A 21,146-nucleotide genomic window follows, 5' to 3' on the forward strand; every position below is an offset into this window, starting at 1 on the left:
AAAGCCTGAGCAGTAGTAGTTCACAGACGATAGAAATGGCAAAATAATATGCATGACAAAGACTAAACCTGACCTGGAGTAAGCTGAGGCCACGATATAAAATGTGCTAAGGTGGAGCTTGTCCAGGATGATGAAAATGCAGGGCTACAGTGCCATTCTGCAGCCTGTCTGAAGCCGGGAGTCAGTTCCAGCAGTAGGTGAAGACTGTATCCCTTTGCACTAAGCCTGCAAGCTGGCCTCAACAACAACAACAACAGGTAAAGAGACACACAGCAGCCCTGTGACAACAGCAGTATGGATGCTAGATGGCTATACTACACAGGATAGTATCTCCCAACCATACCATCCATACCACTATACATAACATTGCACCTTTGTTTTTTTTTTTTTTCTTGTTATTTATTTATTTATTTATTTATTTATTTAGATTTGTCAAGACAAATCCTAACTGTCCTGGAACTGGACCAGGCTGACCTCGAACTCAGAGATCCACCTGTCTTTGCCTCTGCCTCTGCCTCTGCCTCTGCCTCTCCCAAGGGTTGGGATTAAAGGGATGCACCACCATGACCAGCTTCTAACATTGCACTTTTGAAGAAAGAATTTATAAACGTGATGAGATCTTTTTGGATGTACTAGGTCTTGTTAAGATTTCTTTTCTAGCATGCCCTTAGCAGCTCAAGAGCAACTGGTGTTAACTTGAAATGGATGACAACAGTCCTTCAGAGGTCCTGTGCACACTCTGTAAAAAGGCTTTCTTATAAAACGACCACTCTTGAGCATCTTACAGATTTATAAAAGTGTGTAGAAGAGCAGTTAAGGCAGATGTTGAACTTAAATGGAGGCATCCTGCCTGAGCAGGAAAGTGTGCTTCTAGAAGCCAAAGATTCTTACAAAATCACAGTGAAAAAAAAAAAAAAAAAAGACAGAAAAAATCTCAGAGCCAGCAGTGGCCTAACTCTCTAGGAGTTATTGGCTAGAGAGGAGTTCTACTCCCCACCCCTGGGGAAAAAAAAGCCATTGCCATTGCCATTGCCACTGTCACTGCTATTGGTTCCATGCCAGAATTAAATGGTGAGACCTTACTGGCAAAGATGATGTATGCATTGCTTACAAAACATAGAGAAGTCAGGCTGGGACCGAACTGGAAGTTTCCTCCCTTCTGAGAGGTGCTGTGCAGGCTGCTAGGGGACAACTGTAACCAACAATTCTACACTGGACCCTACATGCTACACTATCAAAATGCCAAGTAGGATATAACCACAGGTACAATAGTGGCAAAGATGCTTTGGGGTATAACCAACTGCTTTCCAGTTAGATTTAAAGCCCACTCTGTAGGAGGATATTCTGTAAGATAAGGATGTTCACAGGCCCCAGTGGAAAAGCAGCTGCCATGGTTTTATTAAGTAGATGTAATGTTCCTGTCAAACTGCCTTCTAAATATTTGTGTATATGCATGGGGGTCACTGTTGCTGTTGGAAGTTGGTCATGGAGGAAAACATCCTTCTGCAAATGATGGCATACCACAGAAACACATGACCTTGGTGAAGTTCTTGAGAACACTGTACTGTTGCTGTGATATAGTAGTTTAATGATTAGATAGATATCTATGTCACCCCCTCTGGAGTTCAGGGAACATCACAGAAGAGAGTATAGAAAGAATGTTAAGAGACAGAGGAAGGCATGGAATGTTGTACAACAATTTCCTCTGAATTGAAACATTCCATTGTGGAAGGAAGCTCATTAACATTTAGGATACAAACAATTCACAAATCTCAGGAAGTCCCTGAAATTTACTAGGTAAACATAGGAAGTTCCCAGCTATGGGAACTGGATGGATAAAGTATGCTATAAAGGCTTCAATTTCAGCTCAAGTCATCCTAAATCACTTGCAACTCACTAAGTAAAGAAAGGAATGAATTGCTATGGTTGTTTCTCTGAAGACTTTGAAACTTTCACCAATTCTGATTTTTTTTTTCTTGAGATGGACTTTCTACATGTCAGGCTAGTCTAGAACTCAATATATAGTTGATGTGAGAATGACCTTAAACTTCTGATCTTCCTGTTTCTATATCCCAAATGCTGAGATTATGATCACAACAATATAAAACCTAACTCCCCTTTGGGGCACTGATGTGCCCAACTAAAGAGCTGCTTTTTCTAGCCTCCTATGTGGCCATGTGCTTCTGATAGTCATGGGAATGCAGACCTCAGTTTCCATGGGTCCTCTGAGGGAGGTCACTAAAGGGAGGCTGCTGCAGCCAGGAGTGCGGCCTTGTCTTGCCCTGGCTTCCTTATGGAAAGATGGCATGAAGCTCAAAGTCTAGCAGAAGTCATTCTGGGGACCATGAGGTGACCTTGAGGAAAGGAGGCACACACAGAGACCTGTAAGTCTAGGTTACAGTCTGTGTTTCTGTGGTCTCTGTGGACCTCACCAACTGACCCCAGCCCTTATGCTTCCTTCCCATGAAAAACAAACTGCAATTGTATATGAGCCATGCTTACTACAGGGAAGCAGGCATTACATTCTCGTGGACATCAAAACCACTAGCTACTCTTGGTAAAAACAGATAGGTCCTGTAGCCTGGGCCTCTCTGTATCCCACCAGTAGCCTGGCCTGTGGTCCACGGTGCTGCCTCCACCCACCAAAGCTGGCACTTTTCTTACTGCTGTGTTGTACTGAACCCAGGTTTTATGCATGCTAAGTACACTCTCTGCCCCCACCCCCATCTCTACCTCCAGGCCCCACCAGAATTTGAGGCTTTTCTGTGTTAAACTGTCCCAAATGCCTACTTTTCAGGTTTTGTCCTCACTACTGACAGCATGCAATCAAGAACAATTCAGTAAAGTCCAATTTAATTTTATTTCAGATTGAAAGCACAGTTTGGACATGAATGGGTGGCTCACCAGCAAGCTCATTTAAGATATGGTGGTGACACTGCTAGGTATGTTGTCCCAGTGCAGACTACCTAGGCCTGACACCTCTGGTCCTGCTCACCTGACCAGGCCCAGAACCTTAGCAGTGACGTCACTGTGCCCTGTGTGAGGGCTTTGCTCCCACCCATTCACTTATACCCTGATTCAGAAAGGACTGAATAAATGGGGGTCTCCTCCATTGCTCTTGATCATCAAGACATCACTTGAAACATGTTCACCTGCCTTGTCAACTAGTCTCCCTAGTGAGGGCTCAGAGCCCGGGAGCAGCATTCCTGATCATCTCCTCCCATCTACACACTCAAAGTCTGACTTTTTCTGTCCAAGTTTTCTAGCCCTCTATTGTCCACCTGCCAGGCCAACCTATTCAGTTACTAAGGATAGGCTTGGCTCTTCCCTTTCTCTCTTTTCAAAAATATATCACTTTTCCTATTTTGCTGTCAGAGCAATGTTGAGTGTGTGGGTTTCAGGAACTAGGGCTCACAGACACCTCAAAGAAAGTGGGTGTAGGCCCACTTGAATATAAATCATACATTCTTCAAAACGCCGTTTGTTGAGGCTCACAATAAGTACAAAAACATGACAGTTCCTGGCTCTTTATATTCCATTCCTGAGACCAAAAGCCACCTGCTACATCTATCTGGCTTTGTAGATACAGCTGCAGAGGGAAGCCCCACAGACCAAAGAAAGCTCAGATGAGGCACTCATCATCCTGAGAGGTGAGTGATCAGGCCAGGCCTGGCTCAGGGCTGCATCAACCTCAGGGACCTGGGGCTAGAGGACCCTCAAGGCTCTCTATGTTGACACAGCTAGGCCCAGATCTGTCTTGTCTGGATCCTACACCTCTCCTGGAACAGAGCTGAACTTATTTCTATTAGAGAATGTGGCTGAAGGCTAGGGTGGGGCTCTGGAGTAGCAAGAGCTCTGCCTCCAAATAAGCCCATGTCTGCTGCAAAGAGAAAACACCCCAGACTTGCAGGGACTCACTCTGCATTTACTTCTGGTAGTGAGTAGGGTTTGAAGAGCCACCTCCTCCTCGGACGGCATGGACAGCTGTTGGAGATGATGCCGGGTAATGTCCTGGGCGGATGGGCTTGGCTATATCCCAGAGAAAGGAGAGAGACCAACATCATAAGTGACAACCAGTCATGATGCTTATCAACACTTATCACTGTTTATCTAGACCCCCAGACCTTTCTGTCAAAGGAGGGCTGGCCTTTGAGAAATACAGTTAGTAAATTCAGGGCACACACAGAATTCAGGGAACAAGGAGAAAAACTGATTTATTTAATCATCTTATTTTTAAGTGTGAAAAATAAAATAAATAAATGGAAATTAGAAGCAAAGGATTTGGGGTTTTATCTGCAGTAGATCCATAGTTCCCCATAGGTTTCACAAGAATTCTACCTGTGATGAGTTTTCTAGGAAAAGAGGCCACAATTTTCAGTAGACTCTCAAAGGGCAAGAAATCCAAAAAATTCAATATATCACTAATCTATAGGATTTTAAGAATGGAAACACAAAGGTGCTATCTCACAATATCTGATGGAAAACAATGTTACATGTTATTAGAGATGCTTCGATTAAAAACAACTCTAGAGAACATCTGTATATCCCATAATTCCCCTGGCTTTGGCCTGACATCCACTATGAAACAGCAGCTACAGCCACCATTCTTATTCCTGCAAAATTCCCAACTCCATAGGCCACCAATCAGCTTCCAGCAACATGCAGCTCAGTACTGCCAGTCATGCTCTTTCCAGTTATTTCTAAACCAGTGCTTGCAAGAAACTTTCCCCAAGGCAAACAGATGGTCTCCTTCATGATCCTGCTGAGAAATATTCATATATTACACTAGTTCCAGGAGTGTGCCTCTGGTTACAGCCAAAAGCTACAGCACAGCTGGCTTGTGGGGCTTAGCGTACAGTTCTGAAGAACACATTCCACACAGGGCTATTCAGGAGGACAGTAGTGACTGACTGTCTTGCTTTCCCAGGATGAACACCCAGGTGCCAGGAACTCCAAGTCCCACAAGCTCTAGCATATCCTTTCAGATGAACAAAATCCTAAATAAGAGGCATGGTAGCTCCCAACCTTTGGAACACACATACCGATCTGAGCCGAATGTGCCCTCCTGGCCATGTTCTTGGCTCGCACAGCCTCCTTGATGCGATCCACCTCCTGCTGGTAGCGTTTGCGGTCCCTCATGGCATTCTCCTTGGCCTCTTTCAGTGCACTCTCCAGGGCCTTGACACGCTCAGCAGTAGCTCGCAGCCTCTTCTCCAGCTTGGGGAGTTCACAGCGCAGATCTGCATTGTCCCGGACCAGCTGCAGCAGGGACAAAAAAAAAAAAAAAAAAAAAAAAAAAGCCACTTTTGAGTAAGGCTGTGTCCCCGGCAGGACAAAGACATGCAAGAAGAGAGACAAGCCTGCTCAGCAGCTGAACAATTATCCTACTAGGTTGTCTTTGATGGTCCATGTCACCCTGATTCACTAGGCACAGTAATGAGGGGCTAGAGAAAAGTGGAAGCCATATCCAGCCACAGGACATGTTTATTCTGGGAGAGGGCTTATTTTCTCTTTTGTTTGAGTGTGTACCGTGGAAGGAGGGGGCTGTGAGGAATTTATTACTCTAGGATATGTGCATGAGCTGAGAAATTCAAAGTCAGCAAATCAGCACATTCCAAAGTTCTCTGAAGACCTTCCTGTCTGTATCCGCACAGGTTGAAACCCAGCCCTGCAACATATCTAGATGCTCAAAGGAGATGGGCTGGGAGTGGGGGTGGGGAGCTTCTATTTGCTCCTTTTTAGCTAGGACTCATAATTAAGAAGTAACAGGCTGACCCTAGGTGGATGGTAGGTACCAATGCTAGTGCTACCATTTCCTGCCATCTGACTTGCTATAAGGAGCTGAGCCACTCCAAGTTTTGGGGGCTGCACAGACAAAACAGAAAGGTCACAGTGAGATAATCACTTAGAAACTGTATCCACTAAAATGCATTGACTCTTCACTTGAGCTCTGTGGTAGGTTAACCATCACTGTCAACATGACCCAATTTAGAATCACATACAAGGTGAGAATCACAAACCTCTCTGGCAATGTCCTCAGAGAGGTTTCACGGGGGAAGACCTATCAAGAGTGTGGTTTGAGCCATCCCATAGGCTGGAGTCCCGAGTTAGAGGAAAAGGGAGAAGGAGAAAGCCTGATGAGCAGAAGTCTTCATCATTTCTGCTTCCTGAAATGCCCAAATGTGAGCAAACTCCTGCTAGCCCAGCTACAAGTCAATTCTACCATCACGCTTTTCCTGTGCTAAGAGACTGTACCCTCAATCCATAGAATAAAACCTTCCTCACTTGACCTGCTTCTTGTCAGGTATTTGGCCACAGAAATGAAAACAATAACAAATACAGAAAAGTGGACCCAGCATGGGAAGGCACCACTGTAAGAAGCCTGCTCTTCTCAGGCTTTGGGACAGTTTACCAGGGGGGAATGTGGAAGATCCCTGCAGTAGAACTGCAGGTTTGGGGGCCCCTCCAGTGCCATGGGCAGGGCGTCGTGGACTATTCTGGTGGGAGTCTGGAGAGTGCCTACAAAAAGGAGGACAGTGAAGGCTGGGCTCCTGAAGTGGCCCAGCAGTGATAAGGACTCTGTTGTGAACCTACCTAAAGACCATTCATGTTATATTCTGGCAAAAAGAAAAAAAAAATCTAGTTGTATTCTATCTCTTCCCTGAAAATTTGAGCAGAGCTAAATTCAAAAGTGATGGACTAGTGAATTTGAGACAGAAATTTCATAGTAGTATAATATTCAGGCTGTGGCATGGCTATTGCTTATTGTTCTTAGGTTTGTGGTAAAAAGGAGCAGAAAGGTATGAAACTATGAAATTTGACAAGGAAAGGCACCTGAGTGAGCTTAAAGTCAATATGGACAGGATGATTATAACTGTTAAAAGAAATTAAATTGCTAAAGCCATTAAGGAGAAACTTCAAAGATTATTACAAATGGGACAGTAGAAAAGTTGCCTTTAGGACAGATCCTCACCCCACCAATGAGATCAAGCCTAACAATACAAAGAGGTTTGAAAATCTTTCCTTTGAAAAGAGAGTACTTGAATTAAGACAGCTTCTAGGGCATACTGCTCACATAGGGCCACCCAGGAAGTGTTTTCTCAGGTTCAGCCTGGAAGACACACAAAGATTACTACAGCTGTGGTCCAAGTGGGGCAATACTACATTTTGAGTGAATAGCAGAACTTGTACCATTCACATGATACTAAAATTGAAGGCACCTGTCATAGAAGCTTACACCAGTGTTCCAAAAGGCCACTAAAGAGAACTTAAGAGTGAGTGTACGGCCCAAGCTGCAACGAGGACACCAGGATGTGGAAATCTACAAATGTGCAGGTACCGAGTAGAGCCAGCCCAAGAGAGAGGCCACAGGTAGCCATGGCAACAGAACCTGAGGCATGGGGCTATGAAGCTCACTAGAGCATAGATGATGCTATCACAAGTCAAGATGTTAGGTATGGAGCTGCAGGGATTGGTGTTTGCTCTGGTTCATTTCTAAGTTGGTTTGGTCCAATCTTTTTATGCTATTCCCTTGTTCCTTCCTTTTGGAAATGTTTTGTTTTTCCCCATGCAGGTACTTACAGTTAAAATGTTACCTTTAGTCTCAGAGCAGACTCTGAACTTGGGCTTTGAAAAAAATGTTAATGTTGGTAAGACTTAAGGACTCCTGGAGATGAACTAAATGCATTTTGCATCATAAGATGGCTATGAAATAGGGCTAGAGAGACGTCTCAGTGGTTAAGAGTGCTCTTCCAAAGGACCTGGGATCAATTTTCAGCACCCACATGGCAGCTCACAACTGTCTGTAACTCCAAATTCTGAGACCCTCACTCAGACATACATGCAGGCAAAACACCAGTGCATACAAAATAAAAAATAAATTAAAAAAAGATGGCTATGAATCTTTTTGGTTTTTTAATATGTTTTGCTTTTTGAGACAGGGTTTCTCTGTGTAACAGTCCTGGCTGTCCTGGAACTTGCTTTGTAGATGGGGCTGGCCTGGAACTCACAGAGCTCCACCTGTGAGTGAGACTAAAGGTGTGTGCCACCACGCCTACCTAGCTGATTGCTATGAATCTTTAAGGACCAAGGTATAATGTTTTGGTTTAAATATGATCAAGGGGCTGGAGAGAGATAGCTCAGTGGTTAAGAAGACTTGTTCTTGCAGAAAACCAGGTTTGATTCCCAACATCCACAGTGGCTCACAACTGACTGGAACTCCAGTTTCAGGGAATCTGGCATCCTCTTCTGGCCTCTTTGGGCACCAGGCATGTACATAGTGCACAGGCATACATACAAGCCAAACACTCACACACACACACATAAAATATAAAAATAAATTAAAAATAAAATAAAATTGATCTTTTTGGGTGTTCGGTTGACAGGGAGTGGACTGATGGTGCGTAATTGTCAACTTGACTGTCTTTATGATCACAGCTCCAGGAATAGCTTTGATAATTTCCAGAAATTTAACTAAGGTGGGAAGTTCCACCCTGACTGGTGGGCATCATACCCCTCTAAGGGGCTGGAGTGAGGAAAAAAATTTTAAAAAGAGAGAGGGCCTGATGAACCCCAGCATTTGACTTTCTGTCTCTTGATCTGCCTGATTTGTGAGAAGATTCCTTCCACTGTAGCCAACCTGGCAGGAGGGAAGACCTTCTACAGAGAGATACTTGTGTCCCTTTCATTGGTTACCAGACTATTGAGACAATGATCCCCAAGGAATTGAAAGTTCCCCAGAAATTTCATGCTGGCAAAGTAGAAAGGCTGAAGTCTTGATGTCAGCCAGAGGAGGATCTTGTTCCTCAGGAAAAGATTTCATATGGTTTGAACAATTTGTAAGACATACCAGAAAGAGAGACAAAAGACAATAATGTGACGATGGGCAGGGCTGCACCTTGATTACGGCGGCTTAGTTATACATCTCTCTTGCCCTTGATTAAACCTAAACCTCATGTAAGTATAGATGAATGGGCAGGGGAGGCTCATTGGACCTCCTTGTTTGCCCTCTTCCCAATGTGACCACACTGGTTAAATATTTCTCTGCTTTTCACTGTGGCTCATCATTTTAGTTGGTATTACTGATGACACTGGCTGAGTTAGGACTCCAGACGTCTGGGCTTACGCCCTAAAAACTCAAGTAATCCCCCACAACTGTTAACCAATCCTGCCTCCATGCATCTCTTGCTATGATGGATTGTACTTTCAAACCATGATGTAGAACACATCTGTTTGCCCTAAAGTCGAATCTTGTCGGTATTTAGTCAGAAGAAGGAGAAAAGAAAGTTCTACAGGTCCACAGGGCACTGAAAAAGCAGGATGAGTGTCTGCCATGATTTTATTTCTGTCTCTTCTCTTTGGATCAGATCCCTGCTGGACGCCCCACACACACACCGAACCCCTACCCAACCTCTCATCCCCCTTCAAGGTTGAAGGCCCACAGAGAAGTCATTGTCCTTTCTTTTTCTCTTGAATTACCTTAGGTTCCAAGAACAGCAGGACCAATCCATAAATACCTTTGTGGCAAGGGACTGACATTATCCCCAAGTAGCAGGCAAGTTTGCAGGACATACCACCCCAAGATGAGGACAGTCACGATAAAGGACAGGCTGCAGTACTGCAGATCGTCTTGCATGGGACCCGCCCAACCTAGCTTGATGGCACTGGCAGAGCCCAGGGTTCTGCACTTTAATCTCCAGTTACAATTGCTGGAATCCAGATGGATCAGAGAAAGGATCAAAAATGAGAAAAGGCATCAGAGCAAGCTGCTGCTGCTCTGACCTATTTTGCTTATGCCAGCAGCAGCTCCATGCCTGGCAGACTTGGCTTTTAATAAATATTCCTTGAATTCATGAATAAAATAATGAGTTGCACAGCCAGATCTCAAGATGCCTGGCAGTCTTTGCTTCTGTATTTCTCATTATCAATTTGCTTGAATGATTTCACTATGTTGATCTCCCATCCTCTCTCTGGGGAAATGTCATCAACAGCTCTACGGAAACAAACCTCACAAATCAAAGAGAAGTGGCATGCCCTTAGTCATCTGGCCCAAAGAGTTAGACCATATGTACCCCATACCATACCCTAAGAGAGAAAGAGTCACAGACATGCTGGCATTTACAGAAAGGAAGGGAGGCAAATGGCCTGCCTAGGTTATTGGTTTACTGGGCATGCTTATTCCTCTCTGTCACTCTGGACAGATGTCAGGGCAATGATCCTAAGGGACACCCAAGATGGCCAAGACAGGATGAGAACAACAGAGCTCAAGTTGCTGGTTCCCACCTGTCTTAGTCACTATTCTATTCCTGTGAAGAGCCACCAGGACCAGTGCAACTCTTAAAAAAGACAGTGTTTAACTGGGGCTTTCTTAAAGCTTCAGATGCTAGTCCATTATCATCACTGTTGAGGGCATGATAACATACAGGCAGACATGGTGATAGAGAAGTATCTGAGAGTTCTACATCCTGATCCACAGGCGGCAAAAAGAAAGCCTGGGCCTGGAATGGGATTTTGAAAGCTCAAAGCCCACCTCTAGTGACACATTTCCTTCAACAAAGCCACACCTTCACCAACAAGGTCACACCTCTAATCCTTCTAATCCTTTCAAATAGTGCCCCTCTCAAGGGACTAGGGATTCAAATATATGAGCCTACAGGAGCCATTCCCATTCAAACGTCCATACCATCTGTGGGGCAAAGTAATGTCTCCTTGGCAGTAAAATAAGGGACCTGAACCAGCTCGCTCAGCACATGCACTCAGTGGAGACTTTTGTTCTACAGAGGTGCCTCAGAGACATCATGGGAGAGCACATGGCCAGTCAATATCCAAGAGTGGAATGAAAGCAGGATGGAAACACAAGGCTCAACACTTTACTCACTCCAAGCACCAGAGAGTTCCCCTTTCATTCTCTATAAACAGATTGCATATAACTGGATCCCATCAAAGAAAGTCTCATTCCTGTGTGTGTGTGTGTGTGTGTGTGTGTGTGTGTGTGTGTGTGTGTGTGTGTGTGTGTGTGTGTGTGGTCTTGTTTTGTATGTGTGCAGGCACTTGTGTTCTATGGTACACGTGCAGAGGTCAGAGGACATCTTATGGAAGTGAGTTTTCTCCCTCTACAGTATGGGTTCTGGGAACTGGACTCATCAAGCATGGCAACACACAGCTATGTAAGAAGCCATCTTATTCGCCAAAGGAAGTTTTCCATATATAAAGGAAGTCACTGAAGGCCAAAGGCATGGGCTTTTTTTTTTTTCTGTTTGGTTTATTAATTCTTTCAGAATTTTTACAATGTATTTGAATGGAATCCATGCTTTCCTTCCTTACCCTAGCTCCTCCTAGACCTACCTACCATCTTGTTGTCACTTTGAGACAGGGTCTTACAATGGTGCCCAGGCTGGTATTAAAAACTTAAGGGGGGAGGGCTGGGATGGAGAGATGGCTCAAAGGTGAAGAGCACTGGCTGCCCTTCCAGTGGTCAGAGTTCAATTCCCAGAAACCACATGGTGGCTCACAGCCATCTATAATGAGCTGGTGCCCTCTTCAGGTGTACTGGCATAAAAGCAGGCAGAACATTGTATACATAATAAATAAATAAATCTTTAAAAAACAACAACAAAAAACAAAAACTTAAGTGATCCTCCCACCTAATTGGTAGCCAGGAATACAGGTACATGCCACCATTCCTGACCAAGAGTCAGAGATTTTGTAGGACTTGCATTCCTTCCAGCACCCATGTTCTCTGACCATGCACAGACATCCAATACCAGAACCGTTCTATGGTGCAGCCAAACAACCAAGGCTTAGCCTAGGGAACAGCAGGGGTTGGGGCTGGGATACAGTGAGCTCACCCACCTGCTTGTGCACCTTGGTAAGCTGCTCCAGGTTATTCTCCAGGAAGGAGATCTTCTGCTTCTGGGCGGCGCTACCCCCTGCATCATCGCTGTCCAACTCCACACTCTGTATCCACACATGACAGTTAGTGGCACGACCCGTCACCCCACTCACCTACCCAGTGTTCAAGATTAAAGCTCTTGAAAAGGAAAAATCCCCAATCCCAATAAAAGACAGTCTGAAAGTGAAAATAAAGAGAAGCTGTAAAAGTTTCCACTCCCTGGTCTTCCCGACAAATTTCCTTGGCTTGTTGGAGTGCTGGACTAAGAATACCGTCAGATCTGCTTTTGTGAACTGCACACATTTCTCTTTAATGAAATGCAGGTAAAGAGATTTTTCTTTTCAAAAAGAATGAGCTCACAACTCATTGAGAAGAACCAGTGTGAAATTAAGACTCAAGTTTAGCTTAGCCATCAGGACCAGACAAGAAATTGCCACACCTGTCAGCCAGAGTTGTCGTTGCCACTGGGAAATCCTAATGGCTTCTGCTTGTCTCTTAAACACCCAATGCTATGCGATTCATCCGTGAGTCAGTCTCAGTCCTGTCATAGCACCCAGGTGCTGGGAAAATCCTTCAGATTTATCAGATCTTGAAATTGGCAACAACACCACACTCTTGACAAGCAAGGTGGCACAGATAAATTAAAATACATGTGCAAACACAACCTAAGTTCAAAAATAGCAAAACATGTCTGTCTGGTGCAACAATGGAAGAAACAATCCTTCTCCAGAAGGGTAATGGTTTCCATCATCAATTCAGGCCAAAACACATGCTCTCAAACAGGAATATACACCAAGACCCCCGGGACATTTATTAAAACTCAGATTGCTGAGCCCATTCCCATCTCGGATTCCTCAGATCTGGGGGTGTATTATGCATTTTAAAAAATTCCCAGGTGATGTCAATGTAGCTGCCAGAGGCTCACAGGCTGAAAGTCTAAAAACAGGTCATCCTTAGGAAGTTTTATACAATGAAACCGGGGATTCTGGTGTCCTCCTCTTAACCCTTTCTCTGACTAGCACCCCACTCCCCCCCAGGGACAGAGGTCTTCTTCAGGTGTCCTTTCTGTCCAGTCTGTCCATCACATCTACATTGACCTCATTCTCCTATCTGGTGCAGCCCCCAAGTTAACATGCGTTTTGAAAACTGTGGTCATCATACAGTGGACTGACCACTGCCATTTCGGGCTTTGAAAATTTCTCATGATTCTCTGCCTCCAATATTTGCATTACCAAGATTCCAACTTGTAAAGCCAGGCTGCCACAGGTGCATGCCAACTGTTTTCTGTCGGGCACACACACCACTGCCCAGCAACCCACTTACTCATCCCTGGTTGATTCCATCCACATCTAGCTGAATCTTCTCTCACCTGCCCCCCGACCCCGCCCCACCCAGCTCTTCATTCTCTTCCCTCCTCCACTGAGGACACCAGCCATCAGATATAGCCTCTTTCGCTGTCCAGGGGCTTCCTGCAAATGTTCCAGCTTGACTCTCTCTGACCTCTGGAAAACTCAGTGCCTTCTCTTTACAAAGTAGCATATCCATTTGTGCTGTAAATTCTGTCCTCAGACCTGCTTCTAGCAGCTGCTCCCTTTTCACTGTGTTTGGCTTTTCCTCCTTTGCGTCTTCAAGCATACCCATGTGTACGAGTACATAAACATGTACGCACACTCGAACATGCATACACCTTTACTAAACATTTGCACATGCTTCTCATAATTCCTTTCTTCGATCTTCTCATGCCCCTTCCATGAGCCCCTGCCCCTTGTCCATTACACCCTGATTTCATGTCTTCTTTAATTTCTGAGCTGACCTATTGAGTCACCAACATGGAGACTCCCTAAGATCACCAGGCTTTTGAGAGCTTGCAGAATTACATCTGACTCTTTCCGTCTTCAATCACATCCAAGCCTAGATTCGCACCTGCAATCCAGAGCATGCAGGAACCCCACTGTACAGATGCTGGGATAAACAGGTACAATACTAATGCACCTCACTAACTGCCTAGACAAACATGAGGCTCTGGCCATCTCACTTCTGTAGACTAGGAGACCATGCTGTCATCTTCTGACAACAATGTTCCAGACTTTTCTGACCCAAAACAGTGACCTCCACACAGCAGGGGACAGACAGATATATGTCATTTTAAATAAAGGCCAGCCAGGGACAGCATAATAACTTCCTTTTACAAAGAAGGAAAATCAGATGGTAAAATATTCCCAAGTAATTTCAGCCCCCAGCACATTCTTTTAATAATATTCTCTGGCATGAGGTAATTAATTTATTAGCATAACCAGCCTTAATTTGAGCAAGTGAATTTCAACTGGAGATGACACCTCATGGTCAATTTTTTTCCTCAACCTGTTCAGAAATGACAGAACTCACCTTTTTCACCCGGGTGGTCAAATCCTGGACGAAGAGTTTGCGCAGGTTATGAAGGGTCTGGAGTTCTCTAGACTGGAGGAGATATTTCACATGCAGCATCAGTGAGGTGATGGACTGAACTGGCATTGCACTTGCTCTACAGGTCCTTAACTCCCCTGACATCACCACTGTGTTGCAGGAGCTGCCATTGACATTGTTAGTGTCATGGTATTGCCTGTGTCTTGCCTATTCTTCAACTTACACTGCTATCAGGAGCACAATCATGGTGCAGGATCCTGGGGACTCCAACTACTGCCTGTAAGCCAGCTCCTCTCCTCTGCTCTCAAGGGAGCCAAACAAAACTTCCTGCCAGAATGGGGGGTGGGGGGGTCTGCTTTACTTCCCACATAAATATAACATGTCATACCAACAAGCTAAATTAAAGGGTAACCATGACTACTCTCACTCAAACTGGCTGTCACTTCCCATGATTCTGCACCTACTACAGGCAATTCCCATGATTCTGTGCCCACTACTGGCATTTTCCATGATTCTGTGCCCACTACTGGCATTATCCATGATTCTGTGCCCACTACTGGCATTTTCCATGATTCTGTGCCCACTACTGGCCCAATCCACAGTATGTTTTCCTCATATCAGCAGCTCATAGATGAGGCAGTTCTCAGACTCTCCATCTGGTGACCCTGGGCCAACACCTGAACTTCTTATGTGTTTTATCATTTTTAATATGAAGATGAAGATAATTTGACTCACTCTCATCAAGACTAAACAAGAAGATCTAGAAAGCCTTTAGGAAGGTTTCTGGACCACAATGAGTTCATAGCCCAAGAGCTGGCAATTTCCTTTTTCAGTTTGGATTATTTTCTATGAATATAAGAATATCACACACACACACACACACACACACACACACACACACACACACACACACACGATATATATGTAATATATATCATATATATTAGAAAGGGTCTTAATTTCTGTAGCTCTGGTTGGCCTTGAATTCATCAATTAGACCAGGATGGCCTCAAACTCATAGATTCCACTGTCTCTGTCTCTCACATGCTCAGATTAATATTGTGCACCTCATCTATCCTCTTCAAGGGGTGTGTGTGTGTGTGTGTGTGTGTGTGTGTGTGTGTGTGTTTGCGTGCGCACATGTACATGCATATGTAGACTAAGACTTGAATAGAAGCAACTGTTTTGATTTTCTGGTTTTGTTATGAAAGACTACCAGGTTTGGTTCAGGCCCTTGTCTCATCACTTATATTCTTAGGTGTTCATAGAAAATAATCCACACGAGCACATGCACATATGTATATGAACAAAGTGCTGGAAGGTTTGAGAAGAAGGCATTGAATCCTCTGGGGCAGAGATTATAGGTGGTTATGAGCTGCCTTACATGAGAACTGAACTCAGGTCCTCTACAAAAGTAGTAAGTGCTCTTAACTACTGAGTCATCTTTCCAGCCCGGTTCTTCATGTGTTTTCTACAAGAGATGCTAGTTTCATGTAAATTATTTCTTTATAAGTGAGAAGTAGACAGAGAATCTTTTAAAAGTTTTTATCTATATAAATGGATAGGATGTCAGGGGATGAATGCTCAAATTAAAAATGTAGGAACAAGACCCAGAGTTAAGGAAACACAGTTTCTTGAAATACAATTCTGTTAATTTAAGGCCTTATTATTAGGTCCAATTTTGTGTTGAAATAAGGAGCACCTGAAGTCAATTGCATCCTTGGATGAGGTAAATTGCTTTCTGCAGGAAGCCAAACAGGTCTAGTATTATAAATAATGTGTGCACAGTACCATCTGCAAGTGAGCCGCCTCACAGCATAGGAAAAGGAGTGCAGTGCATTGCTCACCATGATCCAGGCTGCCCTCCACCCCTGCAGAAGGAGCTCAGTCCCAGAATCCCTTAATGTTTACAAATGTCCTGCATGCCCCCCCTCCCCGTCTATGCGCCAGATCTCTTTTTCTGCTTACACTGTGATCATGTGATCACAGTTAACATTTTCTGGTGAAAAACACCACCACACAAAAGGGAGGCAAGGTTTGACACCCTGCCCAAAAGCCAGGCCTTTCCTTGGGATATAAATACCACCTAAGAGTTCTGAGCTGGCCCCTTTCATTTCTAACAGTTTTGCAGGGGCCACCAAAGGCATTTAAGGTGGTTTACACCGCTACACTGATGTACAATGCTGCTTTGGCAGCTGTCACTTGGCTTCTTGCCCCAATGCTCTTTCCTCCATCACATTCATAATTATTCCTCCACCCTCCAGCTTCCCTCAGGTCTCTTCCCATCACAGGCTTCCACACTCCATATAAGAGCTTGAGGCTAAGCTTCCTATCGTGGTGGATGGTGAGGCCAGAACTAGAGAGGTGGTCAGTATTGCATGAAGTGAGATGGAGAGGGAGTGGTCAGTGTACTGCCTTGAGCCAAAGAGCCTCATGCATAGCCAGTCTGCAGTGAGATTCCCAGAGTGTAATCTGCAGACAGCACCTACCCCTCCCCACAACATTCAGGCGGCAGGGCAGACTTGTGCGGGGCAGGGTGGGGGGTGTCTTGAGAACCAAATGACAGCCAAGGACACCAAGACCTGTCTTTGAAGCCTATTTACAGCTCAGCTTGGGAAGAATCCAAAGCGGAGGACAAACATTCGAGTCTAAAACAGCAGCGCTGTAGGAATCTAGTCCTGGATTTAAGGAAGGGGGCGTGGGAATGGTGAGGGGAAGAGGAAAAGGAACCACCATGTTACTGGGTCTGCCCTTGTGTGGGGGACAGAAGGATGTGTGTGTTAAGTAGAGGGCAGCCTTTGAGAGTGTGTGTGTGTAGGCGCAGCCAGATTACTAAGGAGATGAGCTGTGGGAGGGAAGGAGAGAGAATAATTGAGAAGATAATGGAGGCTACTGAGAAAACATGCCATTTAATACATATCCAAGCACCCAAAAAGGCAAAGGAGAGTCCTTTATCATGTTCACAGGCAGAGGAACAAGAAAGCATGCGAGTGTGCAAATAAGTCTGGATGTGAGTTGGGGAATGAGAGGGATGTGTGGGGGGGGGGCGTGAGAGTGACTTGCATGAGTCAGCATGAGTGTGAGCTGTGACTGTGACGTCTTGTGGATACATCCGAGTTTACTGAGCATCTGTGCATGCTGGTCTGTAGGTGTTGAGAGGAAGCATGAGAAAAGGCAAGCAAGCGTGAGTTTAAAGTATGTCACAACTTGTGTAAGCGAGCAAACTATGTTAGGATGAGAAAAACCATTAGTGAGTTGCAGATGTGTGTGAGTGTACGGGAATATACATGAGCGTTATAGGGACAATCAGGGCGTGCAGCCAAGCAAGCCCAGAGGACATCATGAAAGTGGAGTGTGTGGTACGCCCACAATCTGTATGTGCAAATGCGTGTGCAGGCTGTGTGTGAGGATGGCAGAGGCACAGAAGGCAAACGAGGGCACACAGGTAGAGGGGACCCACGGAGGAACAAGTAGAGAGCATCCCCAAGTTGCACACAACCTTGCTGGCAGGAATGGAGTAGAATTTCAATGTTCAAGCTTCTCCTGCAATGCTCTAAGTACACCCAGTTACGGACTGCATGACATGATGCACATGAAGCAACTGCTTGGCTTTGTGGCTGCTTTCCCTATAGACTTCACCTTTGAAAGGCCCAACTTCCTGTCAGCACAGGCATGTGACCTCAGTCCCCAAGGCTTGTGTCCTCATTCCTCTGAGGAGCAGTTTGTCCTGGCCCAGGAGTCAGCGTGCAGCCTCGGTTCCAGATGGGACTAGCCATATGCCTACAGTCCGAGTCTCTGGCTTGGTGGGGATGGGCTCTGTCCCACATAAACTCACATGACACATGAGTGGGCTCAGATGCTGGCACTGAATTTAAACATGTGCAAGCCTAAACACATTTTCACCCAACTGTGCTGATGTTAGAATGGATGTGATAAGCCACAGCTGTGAAGTGTGACCAAGCTGCTATCCTGAGTGGCCCCTGAAACCAAAGCTGGCAGAGGAAGCCAATGGCTGTGGGCACAGCACAGAGGAACCCAATAGCAATTTCAGATACAGAGCCCTCCCAGAGGCAAGTGGTGTCTATTCCTCCTCTGTCTGGCCCTCCTCCAAGGCACCTGCTCCAGCACTGTCCTCTGTGCCTGTCTTCTACTTTCTTTCACCCAGACACACACTGGCATCGCTGTCACCTCCACATGCCACAAGTTATTGCTTCCAGAATGTCCTTCCCCTCAGCTCCCTTCGTCAAGGTCAGCTTATAGAGACAAGACTTCCCTACACTGTACACTTATATAGCCAAGTATCTAGACAAGTGCCAGCCTCCGTAGGTACTTGCTATATATCTGCTGAAAGTTGAGTGGTGTCCCAAAGTGCAGAGGTGGTTTACAATGGAGTTCAGTTCTCATTCAAGTATTTCAGGGTTACAACACTAATGACCAACTAATCACTTGATGGATTAATTCTCTTAAAAGTAATTCTACAAATGCCAGTTTGTCACAGAATTCTTTGTGTCTAAATGCTATACAGGAAAGGGGCACGTAGATAAAATTTTAGAATAAATAATTCAGTAGATCACAAACAAATCAGGCCTCTGGGGGTGAACTAATTGGGCACTGACTCACCACAGTCTCCTCCAGCCCCTTGAGGTCCTCCCTGGCTTGGTCCCTTTTATCATTGAGCAACCTGAGAGTCAGAAAGGAACCATGAGTCACCCAGGGAGAACCAGAATGGTGCAGATGCAGTTTGCACCTGAGGCAAATAAACAAGGCTAACCAAAGAACAGACAAAGCCTATGCTGCTTTAAACAAATTGGGCCTTCGGCACAAAGGCCATTTCTTAGGCCCTCCCAGGGATGAAAAGTGGGGATGCTGAGGCACTCACAGGAGCTTCTCCAGTTTCACTTCTCTCTCCTGGTCCTCTATTTTCAGCTTGTTATAATCAGAGCTCAGCCTCTCCTGTTCCAGTTGCAGTTTCTGGTTCAAGCTGAAATTGAGAGGAAAAAGCAATATATTCCCGATCAGCTTGAACTTCTGAGTCATCCGCCTAAAGCCCTGGGTCTGTTCCAGCCCCATTAGTTCCGTGCAATAAAGGGAGCAATTCGGGAGGATTTTGGGGGGGGGGATCAGAGAACAAGCTCACAGCTTCTTCTCTGCCCAAGTAAAAACTAATTTCTGGGGAGCAGCTAGAAAGCATGAAATGAAACAAAGGCTTTGAGGGTGTATTTATAGTTTGTTTGTGTGGAAGGGCTTCTGTGGGGGAAATAATGACATTGGGAAAGGGATGATGCTTGGAGAGAGAGAGAGAGAGAGAGAGAGAGAGAGAGAGAGAGAGAGAGAGAGGGTGTTCCATTTCACAAACTCTGCTTCTGTAACCACCCAGTGGTTACAAGACCCTGTCCACGCCCCCCCTCCCATATCTGAAGCTGTCTTCCAAGGACAGCAACTGCTATGGGGGCAGCCCCAGGTCTGTGGGATGTTGGGACAGGTGTTATGAAGAGCTTTGTGCAGACAGAAAATCATCATCTGGTTGGGGACTGTTCTGGTCAGATTTATGTCAACATGACATGAGCTAAAGAATGAGCCGGGCGTTGGTGGTGAACGCCTTTAATCCCAGCACTCAGGAGGCAGAGGCAGGCGGATCTCTGTGAGTTCGAGGCCAGCCTGGTCTCCAGAGCGAGTGCCAGGATAGGCTCCAAAGCTACACAGAGAAACCCTGTCTCAAAAAACAAAAAGAAAGAAAGAAAGAAAGAAAGAAAGAAAGAAAGAAAGAAAGAAAGAAAGAAAGACAGAGAGAGAGAGAGAGAGAGAAAGAGAGAAAGCAAGCTGAGCTGGTCCTGGGGATGCATGTCTGTAGTCCCCATACTTGGGAGGCAAAGGCAGAGGCAGAAGAATCTCTCTAAATTCAAGGCCAGTCTGCTCTACAAAGCAAGTTCCAGGACTTCCAGTGATACACAGAGAAACCCTATCTTGAAAAACAAAACCAAAAGGAAGGAAGGAAGGAAAGAAGGAAGGAAGGAGGGAGGGAGGGAGGGAGGAGGGAGGGAGGGAGGGAGGGAGGGAGGGAAGGGAGGGAGGGAGGAATAAAAAGAAAGGCTGAACATGCCATGAGGAGCAAGCCAGTAAGCAGCACCCCTCCTCTGGGCTTCTGTCCTGACTTCCCTGGATGATGAACTATAAACTGTAAGCTGAAATAACCCTTTCCTCCCCAGGTTGCTTATGGTCATAGTGTTTTATCACATCAATAGAAATCCTAAGACAGGAGTGTCTGATGCCCTTCTGCACCGTGCCAGTGCTCATAAACCAGGCTTTATGTGGGGCTGAGACCACAGAACTGTGTGAAGGAAGTCAGAAGCACCTAGAGCCCGAGCCTAGGAAGCTCCCCTGGCAGAGAGTCGCTCACTGACCTTCTCTGTCTCCCTTCCTTTCTTCCCTCTCTTGCCACACAATGTTTTGAGGGAGATTAATCAGAATCATGTCCAGGGGAAGCTGGAGGTGTGATCAGATGGGGCAGGAGGAGGAGGAGAGGGCATGCCGAGGCCTGTCCTTAGGCAGGCTGCACAGAGCCAGCACCCCACCTAGACTCCCCCTCCACTGCCCCTTCTCCCTCAAGATGCAAATGTACTTGCAAGCAGCTCACATACTCAGAGAAGATTTGGATCAGTAGCCTGGAGAATTAAACGCTTAGCTCCAGTCTGATTCCCGTTTAGCAGTGTGACCTTAAGTAAATAATTCAACCTTGCTTCTCATATCTAATTCTTCATCTACAGAAAATGGTGGTGCTGGTCGTGGAGGGGGGCAACCTTGGCCCAGTGCGGGGGGGGGGGGGGGGGGTGGGGGAGGGGGGGGAAGGGAGGGA

At 45.5% G+C, this 21,146-nt stretch overlaps 1 protein-coding gene across 2 annotated transcripts in view; it reads right to left on the reverse strand.

Annotated features, from left to right (window-relative positions):
* Positions 1–3,824: 3,824 nt before the first annotated feature.
* The window catches only part of Kif5c (kinesin family member 5C), a 134,364-nt gene continuing 117,042 nt past the window's right edge, over positions 3,825–21,146 (reverse strand). For both annotated transcript variants that reach the window (XM_035446810.1, XM_035446811.1), the window contains 6 exons: positions 19,173–19,274; positions 18,914–18,974; positions 14,276–14,347; positions 11,851–11,955; positions 5,043–5,259; positions 3,825–4,029 (listed from right to left, as the gene is read on the reverse strand). In XM_035446810.1, the coding sequence (XP_035302701.1) occupies positions 3,926–4,029; positions 5,043–5,259; positions 11,851–11,955; positions 14,276–14,347; positions 18,914–18,974; positions 19,173–19,274 (661 nt within the window). In that variant the 3' untranslated portion in view covers positions 3,825–3,925. The remainder of the gene's footprint in view (positions 4,030–5,042; positions 5,260–11,850; positions 11,956–14,275; positions 14,348–18,913; positions 18,975–19,172; positions 19,275–21,146) is intronic.

Source organism: Cricetulus griseus, chromosome 6 (genome assembly GCF_003668045.3).
Source record: "Cricetulus griseus strain 17A/GY chromosome 6, alternate assembly CriGri-PICRH-1.0, whole genome shotgun sequence".
NCBI lineage: Eukaryota > Metazoa > Chordata > Mammalia > Rodentia > Cricetidae > Cricetulus > Cricetulus griseus.